The sequence below is a fragment of the Gallus gallus genome, chromosome 1 (assembly GCF_016699485.2).
Source record: "Gallus gallus isolate bGalGal1 chromosome 1, bGalGal1.mat.broiler.GRCg7b, whole genome shotgun sequence".
In the NCBI taxonomy this organism is placed as follows: Eukaryota; Metazoa; Chordata; class Aves; order Galliformes; family Phasianidae; genus Gallus; species Gallus gallus.
The window spans coordinates 48,320,613-48,342,706 of NC_052532.1; the positions used below are offsets into that span (position 1 = coordinate 48,320,613).

Genomic DNA, 22,094 nt, shown 5'->3' on the forward strand with positions numbered 1-22,094 from the left:
TCAACAGCTTCTGTAGGAGGAAGGCATAGATTCTTCATTAAGAAAAAAGATGATCTAGATTTGATATTCTTACGCTGTGCCCAGGCTTGAAGGCTGGTGGGTGACATAAGCAGTGGCTTTAGGAATGGGTTATGGCAAGTTGATCTCAGTGTGGGGAAAGGTAGTGAACTAAAAGGGTTTTTATTCTGGAGTCTGCAGACTTTTGCGTATGGGTCAAGTTTAAAGGGTAAGTGTATGCTGACTAAACAAAGCCAGTTCACAGATGCTATAAAATCAGTAATATGCAGGAAACTTCTAAATGAACCAACTAATTGGAAAATTTGTAGGGATTCAAATCAAGAAGTGTTGAAAGACGCTTTTGTTGTTCCATTCACTGAATCGCAGAATAGTTGGGATTGGAAGGCATCTTTGGAGATCCTCAAGTCCAAGGTCTGAGGTGTCACCAGAGAGTCAAACAAGCTTAAGCCCAGGTCACCATCAGACAGAGTGTACAGAGCCAGCTGACAGCTCCGTCTTGCTCCAGCCAAGCAGACTAAGTCCATGCCTTTGGGTGCATTCTCCAATAACAGCCAGGCTGCTGCAAGTGTGCTGCATTTCTGGATAGCTTTTGACAAGATCCCTGGAAGACCATAAAGGACAACCAGTAGTTATAAAACAAGAACGAAGTTCAGAGACCATGAAATTGTGTAAGCATTTGAAAATTACGTTGTAAATGGATGTTTCAGATAAGAGAGGATTAATTGCTGGTTGCTGTGGGGATTAGTGTTGGGCAGGAATAATTACTAGCCTTCTGGTTCATACAAGAAAGTGTCCAGGGGATTTTTCAGTTGATTGGTAGCATCTAAAATACATATGCCTGCCTGCATTCAGTGTGTGGAATCTGCCACTGACTGTAACCCTCCAGCGGTATGAGAAGTGCCACATCAGGAGAGAGTTTAAATGAATGCCCATAGAACAGAATGGCCTACTGCTCCTTTTTGGTACAGGACATTTCTTAAGTTATAGGAACGTGTCATGAGACTGCCTCTAAATCACTAGCTGTGGTTGCCAAAGGTATTTATAAAGTGTGTTATGTTAATAATAGAATAATAGAATTGTAGAACATCCCGAGTTGAAAGGGACACCTGTGGATCATCGAGTCAAACTTGTGGCTCCATGCAGCACCACCCAAAAATCAGACCAGATGTCAGAGATTGTTATCCAGATGCTCCTTGAACTCCAGCAGCACGGGGCTGTGATCACTACACTGGGCAGCCCGTCCCATGCCCACCACCCTCAGGTGCAGACCCTGTCCCTGACCCCCAGCTGCCCCTCCCCTGACACAGCTCCATGCCGTTCCCTCGGGCCCTGTCGCTGTCACACAGAGCAGAGCTCAGCGCTGCCCCTCCGCTCCCTGTGAGGAGCTGCAGCCGCCGTGAGGCCTCCCCTCAGCTCCTCTGCTCTGCGCTGAGCCAACCAGAGGACCTCAGCCTCTCTTCATATATCTTGCCCTGTAGGCTTTTTATCAGCTTGGTAGCCTTCCTTGATGCATTAAGTATAGATAGTCAAGCCACTGCTGTGCTGTGTCATTACTGTTAGAAAGCCATTCTGGTCTGCACATCTTGAAGAGGAGGCTGGAAAATCTGGAGAAAAGGGCTGGAAAAATGCTTCAGCGTGAAAGATTTAAGTTAGCGTGCTTAGATGATGAAGCCTGAGAGATGAGTTCATGTGTGCATGTAAGTAACAGGAGCTAACAGGGATTTTAATCTTGCCATAGCAAGAAAAGTGCTTTGGAGCAGAAGCTGCTCATGTTCCAGAAAATGAAAATGCAGCCATGTTTCTGAGGATGAGATTAATCATTGGAACTGACTGTCACAAGAAGTGATGAGTTTATCTTGTCTTTGTATTTCCTCACGGCTGGGAACATCTAGCCAAACTCTGGTACTTGGTTAATTGGATAAAATACAACAGTGTATCATAAACAATAGGAGGAAGGGCATGGTCTGGTCATCTTGCCTTGCCCTTTGAAACGGAATTCAGAGGAATCATGTATGCTTCTTAGGTCCAGCTGTGCTGAATTTAGGGAAGACAGAAGTTAGACTCAGAAAGCCAAAGGCAAGTAAGGTGGTTAGAAAGCGCTTATAATAACAGATATTCAAGTAATAGTGTTAAGTTGCCCAGAAGGGAGAGGATAAAAAGGAACTTTTTAAAAACTGCTTTGAGCAGGAGGTCTAATCTCTTGATGAATTGTGAAAGGTTTGGGTAATTTTTTATGACTGTAGCGAAACTGTACAGATTCTCATGCTAGGGAAAGAATAATACAGCCATGCCATAGGGTGATAAACAAATGCCTACACAGCCCAGCAGGGATGCCCTCCCCCCCCGCCCCAGTCAACTCTGAAGAATGGCCAATAAGTACTATGAGCCGCTTAATCATTTTTCACTCTTCTTATCCACCAAAAAATGGTTTCTGCCAATAAGAATAACTCTCAGTGGATGAAATATTTTCCTTAGTATGGCAATTACCGCCTTGGTAAGAGTCAGAATGGAGGATGAAAGCAATTCCTCTTTTTCTGTCATAGAGCTGAGTGTTTCTTTGTTCACGTTTGCAGCCAGCCTGTGCTGGGGTACTTCAGTGCTGATCAAACCCTGGACTTCATGCTGCAAGCACAGACCGGAAATGGGAAGAAAAAGGTAAAACAAGAGGTGGCAGAGAGGGCAGTGGCAACTTAAAAGTGAAGGGGCCTGGGTTGGAAAGAACAGTGATTCTCTACTTTTGGCAGTTCCCACTTCTGTGGCTGTCACTGGTCCCTGTGTGGCCCCAGGCCTGACAGAAAACAACGCAAGGCTGTGCCAGCATAAGGGGAGTCTCTTTATGCCTGCACCTGAGCACCCATTAATGCTACATCTCTTTCTCTATCTTGAGGTGGTGGTGGTAGATGGCAAATCTGGCCTCCCTGTTTGGAAGCAGGAGCTCCCGTGGCAGAAACAGCAACTTGATGCACTATCAGTCATGACTTTGGACAAGAAATCTGTTTTTCTCTTCTGGGCTGATGAAGCACAGCCTGTGCTACACAGTTTGGTGAGCAGCCACCCTTTCTTCACTTTGAGTTTTCTGTGAGGTACATGTAATCACTGTCTTTTATTCCTAATGTAATTAAACTCCAAACCTGCTATTTGAGACTGCTAGGGACATCTTTTTCTCTTGCTTTCACTTGGATAGACTTCTTCGAGCCTGTACACAGGAGCATATGTATGATTTTTCCACCAAAAAACTTCATAGACTGAAAGCTCCCTTCCACAAAACCAACATTTTCTGTGTTATGAAATTAATTTTTTTTTTCCTGCAACACTGAGATTTTCTGCCTGCAACTTTGTTCCCAGACACTGACGGATTCTTTTCAGCATGCCAACACACAAGTCAGCATGGAATCCCAAACTTCCAGACTGTAACTTGGCCAATCAAGCCGGCTTTCACAGAGCCAAATCTCAACTTTACCAAACAGAGGCTGGGGAGCAAATTTGGTTTAAGTTTTGCAATCTTTCAGCTCTGTGGAAACAGTTTTTGATTCTCAGTACCAGGCAAAGGTAGCACAATGTCAGGAAACATCTTTTTTTCTTTGGCAAGGCCTGATTGCTTTTTGGTAGTCATCTGTAACATTTTTATCCACTTCTCATTCCAACAGCATCCTGGTCCCAGATCTGAGCGCCCAGGGCTGCACCACCTTTATCTCCTCCATCCTGTTTTCCCTACAGTCCTTTTGGACCTCACCAATGCAACAGACAAAGTCATTGCTTCAGCAGGTGAGTTCAAATGGTGGAGAGACTACCTAGATTAAAAAAAATACAGAGGAATGAGGATGTAGCTGTGAGAAGCAAAGTGTAGTATAGTTGTGTGCTTAATTGCAGGTGGTATTTGAGATCCACCACTCACACAGACCAGCAGTGGGAAATCAGATTGCTCTTCCTCCTGAAGGAAGGTCCTCTCCAACTCCTACTTTACAGTGAAAGACCCACCAAGATTCTTGAACATGTTTAAACATGGAAAAGTCTGTGTTTGAATTCATGCATGCTTAATACCAGACAACAGTCCCTTGTTTTCTGCGGAGCACATCACCTCAGATACACTTCTGCCTTTGCTGGCTGTCCTCTCCTGCCCTTTGAGATAGCTGATGTACTGCTCTTTCCTCTTTCTTTTTGAAAGGGAGAATCCAAAATGTTTCATTGCATGTTTCCGAGGGAAAGTGGATCTAGATTTAACATTTACGAGATCTCACAGTCCTTGTTGGATTTCCTTTCTTTTTCTAAAGCGGTTCAACCAACAGCCAACTTGTGGAGCATGGCAGGATGCAGGATAAAAGATCAGTGCATATAGCAGTGAATCCAGTAGGCCAGGAAGCAGGGAGAAGCTGCTGCATAGTGATATGTCTAATCAGATTTGTATCAAAAAACAACTCAGTGAAGAACAAGTAGAATATTGTTCTTAGAGGGTTTTATTAGAAGCTGGGATTTCTGAGGTCTGTACAGATCACTCCGTGGTAACTGGAGTAAACTGATTTGCTCCTTCTTTAACAATTTACCCTTCTGTAGAGGTAACAATTTATGCTAGCAGGACTGGAAAGGAATGTTCTATTCAAGTGAACTGCACTAATTAAATTTGTACATCTCGTATGTCAAACAAAAAAAAGCACCTTGGAACCAAAAATTGCCATTGTTGATCTACTTTTCAGTGTATTTCCACGGAAAGATTTCTATTTAAAATTGTTTTCCCTAATGAACTAAAGCTCATGCTATTGAAAAATCAATCTGAATACACCCTCAGTCCAGTGGGTGTTTGGAATGAGTGAAGGCCGTAAGATTTCTTTTGGGTGAAGCATAGTTATTATTCCTCACCAGTATTTTCTCTCTCTTTTTTGGTGAATCAGTTGGAATTAATGATCTCCAGAAGGATGCATTTCACATCACTGTGACAACAACTGCAACGTCTGAAAAACAGCCAGGATTTCTCTCAGTCAGCAAGCTGGGCTTGAAATGGGCCATGATGACACAGGGTCGAATGGTGTGGCTAAAGGACACCACCACTCCCAAAATCAGCCGTGGAGAAGTGAGGCGATTTCTTGCTCGGCTGAAATTTGTTGACTTTCCTCACAAGGTGAGATTGTACAGGAATCTTTGATCAGATGCAGATTGTTCGGGTTATATGATCGCTTCCATGCAGACAAAGTTATGTGCTCTCTATGAGGTGGGATTCAAATTGACTGCAAGATCAAAGGCTGCAAAATCAAAGACTGCAAAGGCTGTCCCTTTGGGCGTATACTGGACACAGTGTGAGGCCCAGCTGTACTTTAGCAGTTTGACAAGGAGGAGGATCTTAGAAAGAACCAGGGGTGACAGTCATAAAGGACTGAGAGACTCACAGACAGAACAGAGAGGTAGGGCAGTGGTCACTTGTTCTGACATGGCCAAACAGGGGTCCTCCATGGACCCTGTGCCTAGTGGTGCCTACTATTGCTGATGAGTAAATTAACACTTTTGTGTACTGGACTGAATGATAATGGATACTCGCTTTGTTTTTTGTTTCCCTTTCCTTTTCCAGCTCTAGCCCAGTAGTTCCTGAGATTTTGACAGGACCTATGACCTGCATGGGGAATAGAGGAAGCTGCTCAGGGGACATTCAGGAAAACTGCTGTGTAGAGGGAGTGGGAGCTAAAAGCACTTCCCCTTTCTTCAGCTATCTGGGGCATATTGCTGGAAGCTGGTTTATCCTTGGCAGATCTGTCCTGCATCAGATGAACCTTGTTCAGCATCTCCCCATCCATATGCTGTTCTTGCATGCTTCCTTCCAGGTAACATGGAAATGTGAATTTAGAGCTTGCACACACACACACACACACACACACACAAGTTATATATATGTATCAATTTATACAATATATGTATATTTTTTATATGTTTAATTTATGAACAGATTTAGGACACTCCTTTTTATGTCCAAACAGTATTCCCAGGCAGACAAACAAGCTCAAGGCCTATGGTGGGCTATGATAACTATGGGCAAATGATGTGGGTAAAGAACACCATCTGCTTTAATCTTCATATTTTTTGAGAGAAGCCTTTGTCTGGCTTCTGCCAGGCAAGTCTTGTCTACAGCCTTTTTTATTCTCTCAGCCCTTTTCTCCATCTTGTTGTCAAACTCACAAACAAACTAGCTCTCTGGCTGAAGTACCTGATAGAAAATGGCTGCAAGAACATTTTTCAGCATTTGCACTTATATGTTTCTTTTCCCAGATCCAAGTCCAAAACAGGTTCTTGTGGTTGACCAACATAGAAGCAAAAGGTTCACATCTCATTTCTACCTCTTATTCATCCATCCTTAAGCTCTGTATGAACCCGAAGTGTCATTGTAGCATCATGTTGCAGTTCATTGGACTGAGTTCCCCTTTGAAAAGCATTGCAGCCCCTTTGGAAGAGGCTCTCAGCAGGTCCCTACTGGCACTGTAAAGATCACTGGACTATAGATAGAGTTGTAGAGAAGCTTATTATCACACAACTGCTTCAGGGTTTAGAGGCTCAAGACAAGAGGTAGGGATGGAAAGCTTGTCTGTGCATGTGACCCCTGTTCTGGGCTTAACTTGACCATTGCCCTGACAGCCCAGCTTTATCTGCAGTTCCAGGAGGAATGGACTGCCCCTGAGGCCCATTGATTTGCTCTCAATACATTTAGTTCTTTGAACTGTGCCTGTGAGCGTGCTGTCGGACTCCTGTGTTGTAGTTGCAGAGCATCTACATGAAGTTGCCTGCAATAAAGTAACTATATATAAACCGACAACTTTGCTGCTGTGGCAACTCCTCACAGTACAGCGAAGCAACATGTTACCTGTTTTCTCAGTATGCTTTTCTAGATCTGACCTTTGACATTATGCAGAGCCAGGCTGAGGTGAGAATTGCAGATGGCTCTTCTGTCCTCCTGCTGACATGTACCCTTCCTGTTCTGCTGCATTTCCCTCTGAGTAGCAAGGTGATGGCAGCATTTTGATGCTTACATCAAGGATGGACGCATGGGTTTGCTCTCCTGGGCTCTCGACACCTCATCTTGCTACGTCACCCTTTCTTCTCTCTCCCTGCATCTCTATATAAAGCTTCCAGGACAGCTTTCAGTATAGCTCTTCAGGATTAGCTGCAAGCCCCAAAGCTGGCCTTTGGGCCCTTCTCTCCTAATATCAGACCCTGAGAACAGTTTGTATATGTTTAATGGTATTTTTGTGTAAATAGCTTTGTATATATTAGCACAACTGTAGCAACAGCTCTAGGCCTGGGATTTTCTTCCAGATGGGTTAGTATTTATAATATTCCATTAGTTAATACAGCTGTATAATAGGAACTGGAAGCGTGAGGACCAGTAATATATAAAGATTAAACAGGAGTGCACCTTTCTTCCTGTCTAGCCACCACCTTGCTGGGAAAGGTGAGGCGTTTGTTACCTGAAGTAGTTATTCTCCTGAGGTTCTTCCTGAGAGAACTAATATTTGAGTGCAGTGACAGTAGCTCCTCCATAATGTGAATTCACCCCACCCGCACACACACGCCCCCACTGTGAATAAAGAGTCTGTCTGTATATTGTTGAGAAAATGTATTTGAACTGTGAACTGCAATGGAGCAAATAAATACTGTGTACAGCATCAGTGTGTGTCGTGTGAACCACCATTTCACCTTTGAGGGATGATGAGTTTGCTTGATTTGGGGACTGTTGGTGGTATTTTTACACTAAGAGAAAAAGGGATAAGAGAAACAAAAAAGCAGAAGTTCAGCCTAGGATTCTTAAAGGATGTGGAGAAGCACAACAGAAAGAGTCAGACAAGAAAGGATCTCAGAATGGGAGCTGGAGGGGGGGCAAAGCAAGGAGGATGCATATAGGAGTCTTTACAGATAAGAGAGAGAGGAGGAGATGTTTGAAAGCAACCTCCCATTTCTACTCCAGCAGCACTTTTAATCTGGGGGTGGGAACAGGAGACAGGGCCTGGAAATGAAGAATAAATAGGGTATTCAGGGAGGACTACAGCAAGTCAGTATGAGCATCTGTGCCCTATACCTTAGCACTGAACCAAAGAGGTTGCTGGAATGGCAGTGTGACTCCACCCAAAGAGGCCCAGAAATGCAATTTGCCAGCTGGGTTGGGCTGAGTTTATCTTTTCCTTAGTTCAGTGCTGCTGGGATTAGGGCACCTGCCTCAGATCTGTCTGACAGTGCTCGGATACAGATGGCACCGACGCCATTTACCCCCAGTTTCATCCTTCCCAACTGAGGACACCCTTCAGGCTGTGATCAGAGAGGACCTGCCTTGCCTCCTCTTGGCACTGCTTTTGCCCTGTTCCAGTGCCTGACTTTTCTTCTTCTCACCCCCTGAACATTAGAGGAAAGAAGAGCTCCCCAAGAACTCGCTAACAGTGGCATTAGTGTTTGGTTCAGAGCTTTTCGCTTCCCGAACCCCACTGTTCTGCCCCTGTACATTCATCCCTAACACTGGTCTTCCCTGATTGTCTGTCCCAAGACCTCATCCAGGTCCAGCTCTGGTTCCCGCTGCAGCACTTTCTTCTGCAGCTCGGAGTAGAAGTCAACTCCCTCAGACACTGAATGGAGGGGCTTGTCTCGGGACTCATAGTAGCTGCTTATGTGCTGCTGTATGAAGTACTGGTGGTGCTGAGGCTGATCCTTGAAGCTCATATCGTAGCCCTTGATGTGGTTGCGTTTGAACTCCAGCACTGTCTTGGTGTAGGTGTTGAGAGTGGTGACAGCAGAAGCCATGCAACAGGTGAAGGAGGTCCAGGCCATGCTGCAGGAGAGAAACAAGAACAACACATGCCATGAGAAGCCAGGCAAAGAATTGAACTGCATGCACCGTGGTGCACTCTGGTTTGACAGGTAGAAGCTTCTGAGCATGAACACGAACTAGAAAGACTAGAGGTGTCAGACTAATTAACTTATGTAACTGCACCCAACCGTTTTTCAAGTCAGCTATCGCATATGAGCTGGGGTTAGCTTCTTCAGCCTTTGGAGAAAGAAATCCTGAGCCACTTGCTTTTTACATCTGCTCTTTCTGGCTATAGTGTCCAAATCTTTAGCCACATGTCTAGTCTTGATGCTACAGGAACAGACCTTTTGGACTTTGCTCAGTGAAGATGTCAAGCCAACATGCAATTTTATTTAAACTGCAGAAAAACGAGGCGTTTTTGAGAGCGACATCACAGGTGTGGCAGTGGCCTCTGCACACAGGGAAGAACTGAGACTAAATAGGGCAAATAAGCATAGAGGCAAGTCTGATTAGTCAGCAGGGCAGAAGGTACTTGTTTAGGTGTGACTCCGTTGTCTTACCAGTTCTTGGTACCTACTCACTTAAGTAACTCGGCAACTATTTGTTAAAGCAGGGGATGAGGCAAAGACAGGAGATTGCAGTAGGAGAACCATGCCTTTGGAAACACAAAGGGTCTAGAAGGGAGGAGGATTTGGACAAGGTGTAGCATGTCTGAAGACCCACAGCCCAGGGAAGTGAGGGTGGTTGCAAAGCTCACGTACTAGAAAGCCCAGCCATAGTCCCACGTGTGCGGTCTCCAGTCCTCTGGTCCCAGATTAACTGTGGCTTGGAAGACTTGGCTGTACATCATGTGTGCCACCATCCCAAGGAGACCTGGTACAAGAAGACAAAAAAAAACAAGGAAGGTATGGCAGGAGACAGAGCTGCATGCTTCAGTCTTGTGTGGGAGAGGTGACTTTCCTGCTGCTGTGCAGGGCCAGCAGCTGGTATACCACCTCCCCAGGATTGCTCATTCACCATTGTCTCCTTGCAATTCCTATTAACTCTCTTTCTCTTTAGACACGTTTCAGGGGCTTTTTACTGCTCCTTTCACTCTGATTCTCATCAACAGAGGTGAGTGAATGAGAGAAGCTGTCAGTGTATTTTTATTTCTGCCCACACTTGCCTGTTTTGCTGCCAGGTTCCACAGTAACACACTTACCTGAGAGCACTGAGGAGACAGCAGCAAAGGCATTGAGCTTGAGTCCACAGACAGGATTCCCAGTGTGCAGCATTTCCACCATCAGGAGGATGAAGCTGATGAGCAGGAGGCTGATGTACAGCATCTCTGACCCCAGTGACAGCCACAGGATTCCTGCCAGGAATCAGAAACCCCTCACATCAGTACCAAATGGCTTCTTCAAGGGAAAATACTCCTCCTTCCCAACCTAATCCTGAAAGGAAGTCTGTTGGAGAGAAGGGAGGTAGGGAAAACAACCAGCCCCCAGCCTATCAGCAAGGATGCTGAAGAGGACAGAGTATCACGGAAGATGGCTTGGCTGATCCAACACTGCAAAAGCTTAGAAGACCTAAAACAGCTGTCTGTGTATAAGCCAGTGATATTCATAAACAGCAAGGTAAAGCCATGGGGGATATCTGGCTAGAGCAGTTACATTCACCACTCACTCTGCTGCTTGCATGGAGAGTGGGCACATTCATGCAGGGCTTATTGATGGGACTTGAGTCATAGCACAGCTCTCAGCCCAGCTCATTGTGTGGCAGGGATAGAGGAGAATGAGAAAAGGCATTTGGTAATGCTGGGCTCTGGAAGAGCAGAGGATTCACTAAAGAAGAAATATTAATCTGACAAATGAAGCAGCCCTGGGAGCACTACTGTTAGCAATTGCTAATGGCCCTAGAGGAGTCATTCCACTGGGGAAAAGGAATGTGAAGAAAACCCTCATTACTGTGGCACTTAACTCAGCTCCTTAAATATCATTAGTCCCATTGAGTCACCCAGTTCTTTAAAAGGAATTAATGAGTTGCATTCCCTGCACAGAGGAGCTGGTTTGCTTGCTGCAGCAGGATCACAGAGACTGTTTCTTTAGAGGTCAGACTGCCAAGACTGTCCTGGAGGCCACAGACACCAGCAGTGCTCAGAGGCCTCTGCATTGCTTTCCCTGTGAAAGCATGCTGCCCATGCTGGTGGCTGCTCTGGAGGCCTAGGTCATCTTACAGTGGTGCTGTATGCAGGAAGGGATGAAAGCAGGTGATAGAGCTGTGACACTGTAAGTGTTATGCTCATACTGATACTCCAGTTAATCTTGAAAGCCTCAGTGTCTTACAGAACAGAGGCTTTCTTTCAAATCTGTGTTGAAATTAACCAAGAAGCTGTAGCAGGACTGTGAGGAGGGATAGACATATTTACAAAGATGTATTCAGGTTGCATGAGCCTATTTTCTTAGGCTTGAGGAAGACATTGGGACCAATAGAGCCAGAAGCCTGGGCCGGGAATGGAGCACACAAAGGTGAGGAAGCAAAAAAAAAGGAATTACTGCTTCCTGTTGTGGTAAATGCAAGAGCAATTCCTTTTGTGGGGAAGACATTCACTTATGACAAAATGGAGATCCATGTGATTTCAAAATGGTCTTGTAACACCAGCATCATTAGATTCGTGTAAATGCTCTTTCCAAAAAGAGTAAGCATGAGAGGTTAATGTTCACAGCGCATCACTGGCACTGGACCCTGCATCTATGAATGCAAGGGGCTTTATAAAAACAGGTCATCATTCTTAGCCACGTGACAGTGGAAGCAAGACAGAGAACGAAGGTGAGCTCCACTAAAACACTCATTTCCCTTCTGGCTGCTGTAGTTGCCCAGTGTGTGTTCCAGCCCATCCAGGTGTACTGACATTATCCCCAGGATAATTTGAACCGTGTGACAGTGACAGGAACGGTCAGCTCTCCACCTCAGATGTGATATTTGATGAGGCAGGATTTCACTCAAAGTGTGCCTTTTGGATGTCCCGATTGCTTAGTACAAGGAAGTGACTGTGCTCCCAGAGGCATCCATCAGACCTCAAGACTGCAGCTCTGAGTGAACATCCAGCGCAAGGGAAGGAATGCCCTTGGGTGATGTCCATCCCCTCCCTGTTGACTACATGAGATGACAAGCTTGAATTTGACGACTTACTAAAAGAGACGAACCCCACTTGATGTGGGAGGAGGCCTGGGGTTTCTGTTGCTGACCTCACAGATGATAGTGGTTTGGGCAAACATCTGGGAGGGAATCTTTCTATTTTTAGCATCCACGAGGCCTGAGTGTTTGGGGACCCACCTCACTGTCCTCACGCAGGAGAAATGTTGCAGGTCCCTCGTCCCAAGGAGGTGCACTGAGTAGCTACGGTGAGATACGGGGATTTGCTCTTACCTCTCTCTGCTGGTGGAGAAAGCTCAATAAAGCTACGGCATTTCTCCTCTGAAACATAAAAACAAGGATATTAGCTTGTTAAACAGTGTAGGGTAAGGTAAAAGAATACTTCTCCCTCCCTCTCTCTTCACTGCACAGCCACAGTCATTTGAAACTACCTCCCAGATCTTCTCACTTCTGATCTCTTCCTGACCATCCTTCCATACCCTCATTGGGGCATGGTAGGAGAAGGCAATCTGTGGGGAAAACTAGGGGTGGCCCTTCTAGAAAAAGATCAGCAATTAGTAAATGTTGTCAGCCTTTGGTGAATATATAAATCTGCCGCTACTTCACCACTTTATTACCAGTCTCTGAGGGCTGTTGGTCAGGGCAATTGAAGTGTAGCTCACAACAGACCACAGAGCCACCTCTTCTGAGGACACACACTCAACTCACCTCAGGCAAATCAGTTTACAGTATTGATTTCCCAAGAAGAAAGCAAAAAAAATCTCTTCCCGTATATTTCATGTTAGAGATATGAGATCCTCTTCTGAGACAAAGAATCACACAGAAAGTAAGCCTTCTGTCCTCCCAGTTTACGCATACTATTTGGACAATTGTTGTTTGTTTTTGCTTTGGCTTTTATAGAGGCCAGATACAAACTATTAACTAAGGGTCCACCATTATTATCTTTAAGTCCTTCTTAGCACTGCTGTGTACTGCATCACTGCATTGGAGGGTCCTGTCCTCTACTTGGCGTAGTATTTTCTCTCAGGAATACCAGCCTGCAGTTTTTCATGTAAGAATCTCATTTCCTTAATTTCTATCCCCAGTTCTAATCTCTCCCAATCCCCTGTATTACTTCTATCATCCCTGGCTCTCAGGATGCTACCCAGTTTAGTGCCATCTGCAGTCTTCATTAACTTGCCGCTTGCTACTTCACCTAGAACTTTAATGAGGTTATTCAGTGATGGCTCATCTAAAGCTGATCCTGAGATTAGCCTGAATAATGAAATCCTTTCTCCAGCTCAATTCAATTCAAACTCCTGTTGCTGATCAGAGCCTTGTGGTTTTTTTTGTTATTCTCTCTGCACTTGCTTCAGAGACCCTCAGTAGTGGGTGGATAGTACTCACTTTATAGGAAGCAGGGGACTGAGGCTGACTATGCCTACCCCATGCTCTGCTGCAATCCAGATGTAACATGCTCTCAGCACTCCTTCAGTCATCGTGGTTATTCCAGGACTGCCTGGTGGCCAGACAGTTCTTTCAGAGAAAGCTGTCAAATTACGTATTCCCACTCCCACAAGCACCATGGAAACACACTCCAGCCCAAATCAGTCCCAAATAAACACATCTCTTTCCACAGCATATCTGGAAAGCTTCTAATGAAGCAATCCTCTCATTAAGACATGAGATTTTCAAGCATGTTCCTGCTTCCACCCCTCTTCTGTCGTTTGTTCACCTTTACTTATGTATGTATCTATGCATGTATTCATTCATTTAATTAATTTTCAGAGTCTTACAGTAACAGATAAGAAAATGAGCAATGATGTACTAGAATGGTCAGTCAGTTAGAGAAGGGGTGATAGACAGGATGGCCTTTAAGGGTTCCTTCCAACTCAGACAGTTCTATGATTCTGTTTGTGTTGGGTAGACCTGAAGAGCAGGGCAGTAGGCTCAGTGGAAAGGGCCTGATGAAAGTGACTTTCATCACTGCATCTTTAGTTACACTTCTCTCTGATGGCCGTCTTCTGGGTCAGTTCTGATCCCTGATGTATGCGCCAGGCTGTAAAGTGCATTTGTGCACTGCGGAGCATCCACCTGTACTGATGTGGCACCAGTTCCTGCAGAAGGACTTCAGCAGGGCTGGGCAAGAGCAAATCAAGGGTGAAAGAAGACATGGGATCTAATACAGGCTGCATGGTCAGCCTCTGGCACTCCAGAGTTTGCAGTGCCAGTGTACAGTCAAAAATCACAAGTCAAACCTGTCACAATATCACAGAAATTACTAAAAATTAAAATACCATGGCTCTAATCCTCAGGTCAATTTGTCTCCTACATTTGATTTCTCTCTGGTCCTATTCTCAAGGTTTTCTCTGCATCTGTAATGCAGGACTTCTCTTTCTCTCTTTATTGCTTTTTATTTGTTTGAGAAAAGCCCAATCCCTTTTCATTTCATACATCTCCTAGGTTTGGTGATTTCAGGGGAATGTCAACAAATGTAATCCTCACAGTTGTTAACTACAAGTTGGCAACACTGAGTAAAATCCCCGTTTTGATTTTGCAGGGGATACGTACAGACGTGCCCTGTAGAGCACGAAGTGAACTATGTGTAGGAGTGGAGCTCAGGGGAAGGGAAAGGAGGGCCACACCAGTGCCCATCAGGATGGATGGTACAACCACAGAGTCACTGTCACCATCACCTGCATTTCACAGCCCCTGCTCCAGACAGGAGGGCACACCAGAGACAGGCATTCTGCCTTGCTACCATCTGTAAACATCTCTATGAAGGACAGAAAAGTACAAAGACAGTGCACAGGGTTGCTGCCATCTAGGAAAGTGAAGAAAGCTTTTCTCCCAAGTGCTGTCAGCCTCCGCCTTTCAATTCTGAACTCCTGTAGAGTAAAAGCAAGGGAAAAAGCCGTGGCCGTCTGGGCAAGACAATACCTGGCCCTTCCATGCTCTCTTCACAGGAAAGCCACATCCCCGTGTGGAAGTATCTGAAGGAAAAGCGGTCATCCCCGGTCTCCCAGCTGTAGTGCACCTCCTCCTGGGCTGAAGCATTGCTAGCAGCTGCATCAGGCGTCATGGGGACCCCGATGCACTTGGAGTCTTTGCTCTTCCCACACAAAGGCTTGGGCACTTTCTGTGTCCCGGTGCACCAGTAGCTGCTGAGCAAGGCGGTGGTGGAGAGGCTGAGTGCCAGCAGGTTCAGGATGACTGCCAGGAAAGCACGGCGCCACGGCAACATCTTCAGCAGCTCCATCTACAAGACAGAAATGGAGGGACTGTCACACCAGCCATCTAGTGTCACAAACCCTAGCTCTTCTCGGGGGAGCACGTGAGAAGGTAATATGCATAGGAGAAGCAGTCTGCGGTCCTCATCACATTCCAGCAAAGAAGGACCCCTTTCCTAAAAGCCAGAGCAGTGTAGCAATAGCTCAGTTTCAGCCATTTCCAAATACGTAGAATATGTGTATTGGGGAAGAGAGGGTGACCCTGTGGAACTACTGGGACTGAATGCATTGGTATGTGTGTGTGAGGTGATTGTTAGCTCCATCTCAGAGACAGTAGATATGAGCTGTTAACCAACTTCCCCCAGATGCCATGTGTTTCCACTACATGGAACATGACAAATACTTTGTTCAGCTAAATGAGAATTCTTTCTGCCACGTACCCCAGAGCACTTCTTCAAGCACTGTTCATTCCTTTACCTAAGGAGGCAGATAGGATATTGATTTCAGAGAGGGGAAAGACAGGGAAATGTTCTCAGATCACACTCAGAACAGTGGCCTGCCCCAGGAGGACACCCAGCTACCCACACCCAGCAGCTTGAGTTCGAGCTCAGAGCAGCACCTCCCACTTGAGCAAGCATTGCTCTGCACATCATAAATTCGGTAGAGTGGTTGGATAACAGTGTCTGTGCTCTCATACAAAGTGTCAAAAGGTTTTTTTTTTTTTTTTTCCTTTTTTTTTTTTTTTTTTTTTTTAAGAATGAATGGTGTTGCAAACGTTATTCTCAGTTTTACCTCGTGACAAGTAATTCTGAAAGCAGTTTGTGTACCAGGGTCCTGTGGTCTTTCTCTCTCAGAGGGAAGCTTAAGATTTTAAGGTTCCTGCAGAACCCTGCACTGACTTCTGAGTACCCCATCTTATCACTCCATGGATTGATTAGATGTCATCTACCCACACATCAACTTGCATGTAATCAACGCATGCCTCTTCCCACATGGCACACCCTATGTTTGGCACAACTTCATCCAGATACTCCCACCCTTTCCTATTTATGACTCTCAAAATCTATTTGACCACGAATAGATTCGGTTTGTACAGACACTGCCTGCTGCTGGCCTCTTCACACAACTTCTGTTGACTCACCTGACGTTGAACATGTGTGAAAGGCCCAGCATACTGTGGACAGTACTATGAAGAATTAGAAATAAACAATCACGTTGTGGCAGTCTTACAGGTATACAGATGGAAGCAATGCAGTTAGTTAGAAGCACTTTTTTCTGCGAACCAGCAAGCTCAGAAATGTGGCCAACAGAGATGTTGCTGAAACGCTGCTTGGAAGGCAAGATTTGATTAGCATCTCATCACTTAGAAAATAGTGCCTCATACAGAACATCTTCATCAGAGGCAAGAAAATACCCAGTTCATGAGAAATTCCTGTAGCGTCTTATGTTCTGGCTTCTTTTGCTTCCCTCAGAGCACTTATTTCAGCAATTGAGATGCTGCACCTCAGAGCTGGCACCATCTTAGTGATACGGTAACTAAAGAGTTCCATGATCTGGAGGCATATTGGATACCACCAACCTTCAGAGCGGTTTGTCGGTTGTTCACCCTTCCTTGGTTATATTTTCTTTCACCAGGTTTCAGGCTGTTCATGCTTTTATTGAAAATAATCTTTCCACTCACAATATTGACCCAAAACAAAACAACGAAACACCTATTTTTTTCTAACTTAAATCTTCAGTAGTGGGAAAAATACTCTCTGCAGTTGATTTGTTACGGTTGGTCAAAGGCCATACTATCTCAGAACCAGTGACAAGGGAAAAAAAAAAAAAAAAAAAGAGAGAAATGAAATGATTCAGAAGCAGAAACTCAGCCAGCAATGCCAACCAAGGCTGTAGGGGATAAGAAGCAAATCTGAATGATATCTTCATATTTTCCCTCCATAAAAGCCATATACTGACAGTAACTGACGACAGTACCTCGGTAACCCCCAAAAGGAAAGAAATTTGAATTTACCTTACTAGCAAGTCCGTGAAGTCCTGTTAATTTGGAGGAGTAATACAGAAATAGAACTCACAATTTGTCTTCGGTTTTACTTGTCTCTAAATTTCCCAAGAAACCAAACTGCTTCAACCCTCCTTTCTCCTTCGTCTCCTCCTCTCTTCCCTTGCCCACTCCCTCCCCATGATTATTAAATGCTATCCCTCCAGCCAGCAGCTGGTTTGTGGAAAATGGTCATTTTATAATCCACAATGCAATCACAGCACAGCTGTTCTGGGAGATTATATGGGAAGTGCTTGGTGCTGCGGACTGGGATTAAGTGCAGCATTCACAGAGTAAAAAGTTTCACTGAAGCACAGAAGGATTCCAAGCCATCTCTGGGCAGTGGGAACTTGAATGGAATGAGATGGCAGCTCTCTGACTGGGGACTCCAGGGGACAATGACCTTAGCTCAGAAACTACCAACACTCTGGGCACCAATTAGCCCTCTCCCATGCGTACAGCCAGGGCAGATGACAAGGACCCGAAGTTCCCATCCCTGGGATGTCTTCCTGGCCAGATTCCAATCACAGAAAGGGGAGAAATAAAAACTGGGGTTAGGATAAGCCTACATGACTGAATTTGCTGTAAGTACTGTGGATTTCAGACTCTAAATATATGTAGGTCCAGCTCTCACCGTGGGCAATGGGAGTCGTAATGAAAAAAAGGAGTCCCTCAGCAGAACAAGTGCTGAGTGACAGACAGGCTCTGCGAAACAGTGGTGAGTCAAACAAGTGCAGTACTCAAAGGGTGGTGTCCCTTGTATTGGCAGCTTTACCAAGGCATGAAGTTCACCAGGAATCCCAGCTCCCAGCAGCTTCACATCAGATGAATTTGGAAAGCTAGAAGGAAACAGAAAGATTTACACTCACCCAAAGTCCCCTCTGAGCTCCTGCCCTGAAAGCTTAAAGGCCCTATGACACTTGAGGGTTTAGTTACAGCTTGTTTGGCAGCAGAACAGCAAGAATGGCATCACCACTCATGAGAAGGAGCAGTCGCTAGAGGGCTCAGAGCAGCTCCACGTGGAATAAAAGTGTGAGAGAGAGGTGCTGCTCCCACCCTATGCTTCCAACACCAGACGCAGGTGTACCAATAGCTCTGGGGACTGCACAGCTCAGGGGTTCAGGAGCCTGCACAGAGGCAGTGCTGTTACAGGGTGCTGACCCTCCCTGCCTTCAGCATTACAGTTGATGGCTGCACAGTTATTTTCATCCCAGCCACTGCCTAAGCTCCTCTAATATAGATAATCATCGCTAAGATGGGCTAACTGGAGGCAATGCTGAATGTCTCTGTGCTTCACAAGCTGTCTGCGGGCTTTTTGATTAAAAGCAAGGCTCTGTTTGACACAGATGTCCTTAATTTGCTGAAGGAGCTGATGCTTAAAAGAAGAGCAGTAGTATTTTTTCATTGTTCAGTCTCTGCAGCTGAACGCCTTAAATTTGGCTTTTTAATACTCATTTAAAAAACAAAAAACAAAAAAACAAAAAGCCCAAGTGGTTTTCAAGCCCAAGAATAAATAAATAAAATTCATTTCATTCTTGGTAATCCCTAATATTAACAAGTTTCTAATTTTAAGTACGAGTCTCATTAAAATCCAGGATGCTTTGTCAGTTCCTAAAGCGAGGATCATAGCATATATATTAATGAAATGTGACTGAACTTAGATTTATGGACATGGGCTCAGGTTTAAAAATACATTTATCAGATACATGCTATGGTTTGAAGAATATGCCAGATTTAATATTCTGAATAATGGCAGATATTTATCCTTCCAGAAGATGGCAATCTTTCTCTAGTCTTCTTTTCAGGAGACTGCTATTCCTGTGTGAGCCTGGGGGAAGCAACACCCAAGTTTGGACTTTTATCCCTTCTGCTTTTCTTTTCCTTTTTTTTTTTTTTTTTTTTTTCCTCTTTTCCCCCCTCATTGGCATGAACACATTCTCTTTCCTTTCCTCGGGGATGCTGGGGAGTGGATCCTTGTCTTTCAATTGTCTTTTGAAATCAATGTGGAAAGAAGTGAAATGAACACAGAAGCCCAACAGGTCATTTGCTCCACCCTCTGCCCTGCACAAATCTATTCTTTCTAATACACTTTGCACCATTTTATCGAGTAACATATTAACTTTTCCAGAGTGTTTCCATGCCCAGATTACTGTGCACAGCTCACAGAACATCAACACAAGAACACATTTCCTGACATTTGACAAACTTCTCTTAGTAAAATGTTCTTTCTTATTAAATCTCTGTTCCAACTTTGCCTAAATCTAACAGATTATGGACAGGAATACATCGTTCTATCCGTCTCTCTCCCTGCTGTGCCTTCCAGTTCTCTCCTCTTTGTATCTGGTGTTTCCCACCACAGCTTGGCTTTGCTACAGGTTTGAGATGTCTCTTTCTCTTTGAACTCAGCAGTAGCCAGTCCCTGGTGACTCGTTTCAAGTTTGCCCATTGAAGTGAATGCCCACAGCAGTTGGTTTCCTGTGCAATCAGCCAAGCATTTGGCTTACAGAAACAAAACAAGGGAACAAAACACACAACACAATCTCAGCAGAACACCTCTGTGGGGATTGCCAAATCTACAAAAGCCTGGGGGATTTAGAAGAGGTGCATTTTCATCCCAGCTGTATTACACACATACTTAGGGTGTATCCTGCCCAAAAGTGATGCCCTTAACTCCCTAGGGTTGTTGGTGATAGCGAAGGGCAAGAAACCCTTACCAGATAGGGCCCAACAATTGCAACACTTAGCTGGCAGATCCCAAGAGGCACACGGCTCTTCATAGCCCTCTACTCGGCTCTGCATCCCCGGTGTACCAGGGGATACGCTCTCCAGACATCAGCTCTTCAGCTGTCCTGAGGAGAAAGAGAGGAGAAAGAATGGCTATTTACACCCATTAAGTCACTCTGTGAAACCTGGACAAAGGCACGCTCATACTCACCCCTCATTCTGCACATTCTTCACACATGACACTTCCATGTACCATTCACCCCCTGCTCCTGTTTGTGCTGTTATTACAGGAAGACGTCCAACGCTGCTGTCCCCTCCGTCAGTGCCACACAGCCAGCAGGATGTGTCTGGGCGGCAGAAGTCGAGCGAGCCAGACTTCTTAAAGCCAGTGACAGACTGCAAATGCCAGATTTCTGCCTGAGCTCCGAATAATTCCGCTCAGATTGTAACCTTTATTTAGCTGTTTGCATGATGCATTAACTCTTGCTCTGCGAATGACCTCACCAGGCATTTTTTTAGTCAAAGCACATTTAAAGGTGAATTCTGTTTTTAAACATGAACAGCTTATGTTGCTAGACAGCACATCTGTGGCATAACAGACATAAAGATTGAAGTGGAACAAGTAAGATCTTCATAAAAATGAACATATAAGCTTGTCATTAGTTTGAACAGAACTTTACATTTTTTTTTTCCCTAAGCAAGTCTTAGTTAATTTTTTTCCGTTTAACCTTTATTGTTCAAAACATTCAAGAACGCACAGAAAGCAAATCAAAAAGTGAAATGTATCAGCACAGACTTTGAGGGTTCACTTCAAGATTCCAGATGCCTCCATTTCTAGATATGCAACATAAGACTACCTGAAGGAGGGGTGCTCTTCAAAGAATGCTAAAACTTGCACAACTCTGTGATATACGTAGCTGAGCACAGAGGAGGAAAAAAAAAAAAAAAAAAAGCTTTTTTATCAAATTTAGCCAACCACAAACTAGAAGAAGACAAGCAGAAGACAGTGTCTCATATGTATCTATAAGGATATGAAATTAGATCCTGTCCAGGAAAGCAAGACATATAACCTGCCAAGTAGGTAACAGCTCACCTCGTCCACTGCTCACTATCGCCATCAGCTCTTCTGAGGCACCCAGTGAAGTACAAGATGAGCACGGACTCACCTCACTTCTTTCTTTCTTTTTGATGGTCAGGACATTCTGTGAGATCTTACCAGATGCTTTGAAATGTGGTGAATTTATAGTTTCATTGGCCTTCTGAGCTTGCTAATTCATCACAGTACTTCATGTCAGTATCAGAATCAGTGTCCACTTCTGCAGAGTTCGTCTTTACAATTTGGTAATTCCCCTTATGATTATTATTATTATTTTTTTTTTTTGCCAGTTTTAAGTCTACAGGTTATGGGATCTCAGTCCTCTCCTGCACAGAATCAGAAACACCCCGACTCAACAGCTGTCACAGGCTCATGGCTTTTTGTCATCAGGAGGGACTGCTACAGCACCACAGTCTGATCTTTTGTGTAACAGAAAACAAAGAATTCAATCATTTCTAGGGAAAAGCAGAGCTTCTGCTGGAGCTATAGCACATGTTTTATATAGCTAAGTAGTATTGACTATGCAATAGGATATGATGGAAAACCCGTTACATCCTCAGAAAAGTTGTTCCAATGGTTAGTTAGCCTCATTCTTAAAACTTTGTTCTTGATTTGTAATCAGTGCGTGTCTGCTTCAGTTTTCCCACCTCATCAGTCTGTTCCAAGACACAAATAAATAGCCAGTGAAATGATTTCCTAAAAATGCTATTGTAGGAGTCACAAATCAATGCATTTCATTAGAGGCACACCGTGTGATCTAATGAGCTGGCTGGCAGCCGAAATTCCTGGTTCTGTACTTGGCTCTGACACATGATTTTTCCCTCTTATTGGCCAAGTCATTAGTGGTGCGTTTACACTGCAGTCAAAGCGGTGGCAGTGATGGGGAGTAAACATTTGGTGCTTGTTTTAGTTGGGTGTTGCTAACAATTTTGCTCCAGCAAAATGGAATGCAATGCAGGATATAAACCTCAGTCCAGAAATGGGGTAAATTAAGCTGTGCTGAATTCCACTTTGTAACAGCTAGACTGGTAGTTCAAAAATAGCTTGTTTCCCTACACCATAAAGTTGGGTCTTCACAGTCATTCCCACGGACACACTTCT

The 22,094-nt window shown here is 44.6% G+C and overlaps 2 protein-coding genes across 4 annotated transcripts in view; one reads left to right on the plus strand and one right to left on the minus strand.

Annotated features, from left to right (window-relative positions):
* FAM234B (family with sequence similarity 234 member B) overlaps nucleotides 1-7,658 on the plus strand; it is a 21,842-nt gene extending 14,184 nt beyond the window's left edge. Inside the window, exons 9-13 of one of the 2 annotated variants that reach the window (NM_001012812.3) lie at nucleotides 2,592-2,673; nucleotides 2,906-3,061; nucleotides 3,666-3,783; nucleotides 4,905-5,131; nucleotides 5,576-7,658. In NM_001012812.3, the coding sequence (NP_001012830.1) occupies nucleotides 2,592-2,673; nucleotides 2,906-3,061; nucleotides 3,666-3,783; nucleotides 4,905-5,131; nucleotides 5,576-5,581 (589 nt within the window). In that variant the 3' untranslated portion in view covers nucleotides 5,582-7,658. Of the gene's footprint in view, nucleotides 1-384; nucleotides 687-2,591; nucleotides 2,674-2,905; nucleotides 3,062-3,665; nucleotides 3,784-4,904; nucleotides 5,132-5,575 lie in introns of those variants that run through there. The other variant, XR_005857843.2, reaches the window with a different exon arrangement.
* GSG1 (germ cell associated 1) lies at nucleotides 7,600-20,250 on the minus strand. Of its 2 annotated transcripts, none has more exons than XM_015289362.4 (8): nucleotides 20,109-20,250; nucleotides 19,888-20,022; nucleotides 17,949-18,012; nucleotides 14,843-15,161; nucleotides 12,197-12,244; nucleotides 9,990-10,142; nucleotides 9,550-9,661; nucleotides 7,600-8,809 (listed from the first exon to the last, which is right to left on the minus strand). In XM_015289362.4, the coding sequence occupies exons 4-8, from the start codon at nucleotides 15,159-15,161 to the stop codon at nucleotides 8,494-8,496; spliced, it is 948 nt and encodes a 315-aa protein (XP_015144848.1). In that variant the 5' UTR covers nucleotides 17,949-18,012; nucleotides 19,888-20,022; nucleotides 20,109-20,250; the 3' UTR covers nucleotides 7,600-8,493. The 2 variants fall into 2 exon arrangements, with proteins under 2 accessions (XP_015144848.1, XP_046770880.1); XM_046914924.1 differs by having other exon boundaries at nucleotides 17,147-18,012.
* Between the last annotated feature and the right edge of the window lie 1,844 nt (nucleotides 20,251-22,094).